The following is a 1,992-nucleotide window of genomic DNA, read 5'->3' as shown; positions in this document are numbered from 1 at the left end:
CGGCGCCGCTAATCGCGGGCGTTCATCAGCCCGGCCTCGCTCCACCGCTACCCGCGGAAACGCGAACCTCCGCCACCTCCCGAGCAGCTGTTTTAGCCAAAGATGCCAGCCAGAAACAGAAAATATTAATGAGAATCCATAAATGTGTATTTTCCCGCCACGGAAGCAGCTCAAAAGCTGCACCAGGCACAGGCTGATTTGCTAGTCTGACAGTTTGTTTTCAGATTAGTTCTCTGATACATTTATTTGAACTTTCCCTTACACTTCCATGGCTCTACCAAACATAAGCTTCCTTTTAAAATAACCCAAGTCTTCCAAACAATACACAATTTCCCCAAGTAAAATTTGTACGAACCACGAGTTGGGACAATCTGCAAATCAAGTTTCTGAGGATTTTTTTTTTCTTTCAGTAAGATTTTGGGAATCTCACAATTCTTGTGCTTTAAGGTGTGGAACACACATAGCAACGTTCCCAGTATCAGTTTCCTGTCAGCTGAGTTTTATCCTAGCTCACATTTGTGAGGAAACAGAACAGTGCACCTGCCTTATAAACCCAGGTACAACTTTATCTTTGCTGTCTGATGCCCACCCAGCTCCCAGCACACAAGGGGCTCTGAGTGAAAGCCCTTCAGGTACCAATGTGAGGCATTCCGTGCCCTGGCCCCGGAGCAGCACTCACCCATGGTGACGTAGGGCAGCTTGTCGGTGGATCCGTGGGGGTGGATGCTGTACAGGTGGGGGCCCGTCACGTCCACGCCCCCCAGCACCAGCGCGGCCCCGATGTAGCCCTGGTACCTGGGAGCAACGTTTGTCTGTGAGTCTGGGGCCCAGGGCTCAGCTGGGGCTGCTCAACACCACACAGGGCTTGGGAACTGCCCCCCAACCAGCAGGTACAGCTCTGCACTGAGCAGGCTGCTTTCACCAGCCAGCAGCAATAAAGTGAGAAATGTACTAAAATATGGCTGATTTCAGTGTCCAGCAGACTCTCTGAGGCAGTGATTCTACTGCAAATCACTCCCAGCTTTAGAAGCTTGCACATTTCTCTGTTACTGGCCCAGCCTTCTCACTACAAGGATACACAGCAGTTTTCATGGGTGTGATTATGTATTAAACTAATACCCTTCTATTTCTGTAGTGTGACCAGTACAGAATTCTGTAAAACACCACAGACTCCATTTCTCTTCTATCTCAGTTAAGAAGCCCATGAAGCAAAGAGCAATTATGAAATCTTTCCTGAAGTCCTGTCATGAAGGTCAAGCAGGCTGAGACAGGACGCTCCTTAAGCATTATCTGGTGGTTTTACCAGCACGGGTAATAAACAAGAAACCCCCCAGTTACCTGAAGAGCATCTGCTTGAGCATTCTGTTGGCAGTGACCACTCGTGGGAGCCGGCCCGTGGACAGGGAGTGCAGCTCCAGGTTGGAGGAGATCAGCTGAGTGGTCATCTCGGTGTCTGCAGCTGTGCCCGCACCGCAGCAGCTGAGGAACGCCACCAGCAAGTGAGGAAAAGGAGACACAAACCTCCACGCTTCAGGCAACAAGCAGAAACTTTCTCATTCTAAAATTGAGGGAATTAAGTTCTCGCACAGAGAGCGTGAAACAAGAGAGCCTGCTTAAGTGTAAAGGGAACACCACGAATGCCCAAGCCTTGCTAATAAAACATCATTTTGAAACAGAGCCTAGTATTTGCTCTTAGTAAAGAACGCGGCTAAAACCCCCAGTACCAACAGCATTACGCAGTAACGTACCCAATAAACAATTCACTACCCAACAAAGCACTGTAACACTTACTAGATATTAGGGGAAATGAAGTGTATTTTCGAACAGTTCTTGTCAGCAACAACCATCCCCTCGGTCGCTCTCGTATCCGCTCCGAGGACGACGCCATCCTGCAGGAAGGGAGAATTGTTCCCAAGGCCGCGTCCTCCTCCGGGGGCAGCTCGGGGGCCGGGATGGGCCGGGACGGGGCCGGGCACAGCGGGGCTGACTCAG

General features: G+C 50.4%; 1 protein-coding gene across 1 annotated transcript in view; it reads right to left on the bottom strand.

The window, feature by feature from the left end:
* The window catches only part of PSMB7 (proteasome 20S subunit beta 7), an 18,233-nt gene extending 16,315 nt beyond the window's left edge, over positions 1 to 1,918 (bottom strand). The window contains exons 1-3 of the mRNA XM_014307143.2: positions 1,792 to 1,918; positions 1,339 to 1,479; positions 680 to 795 (exon numbers count right to left, since the gene is read on the bottom strand). Coding sequence (XP_014162618.1) covers positions 680 to 795; positions 1,339 to 1,479; positions 1,792 to 1,847 — 313 coding nt within the window. The 5' untranslated portion in view covers positions 1,848 to 1,918. The remainder of the gene's footprint in view (positions 1 to 679; positions 796 to 1,338; positions 1,480 to 1,791) is intronic.
* Positions 1,919 to 1,992: the final 74 nt, after the last annotated feature.

Source organism: Geospiza fortis, unplaced genomic scaffold (assembly GCF_000277835.1).
Source record: "Geospiza fortis unplaced genomic scaffold, GeoFor_1.0 scaffold27, whole genome shotgun sequence".
Classification (NCBI taxonomy): domain Eukaryota; kingdom Metazoa; phylum Chordata; class Aves; order Passeriformes; family Thraupidae; genus Geospiza; species Geospiza fortis.
This window is presented reverse-complemented; position numbering and strand designations above follow the sequence as displayed.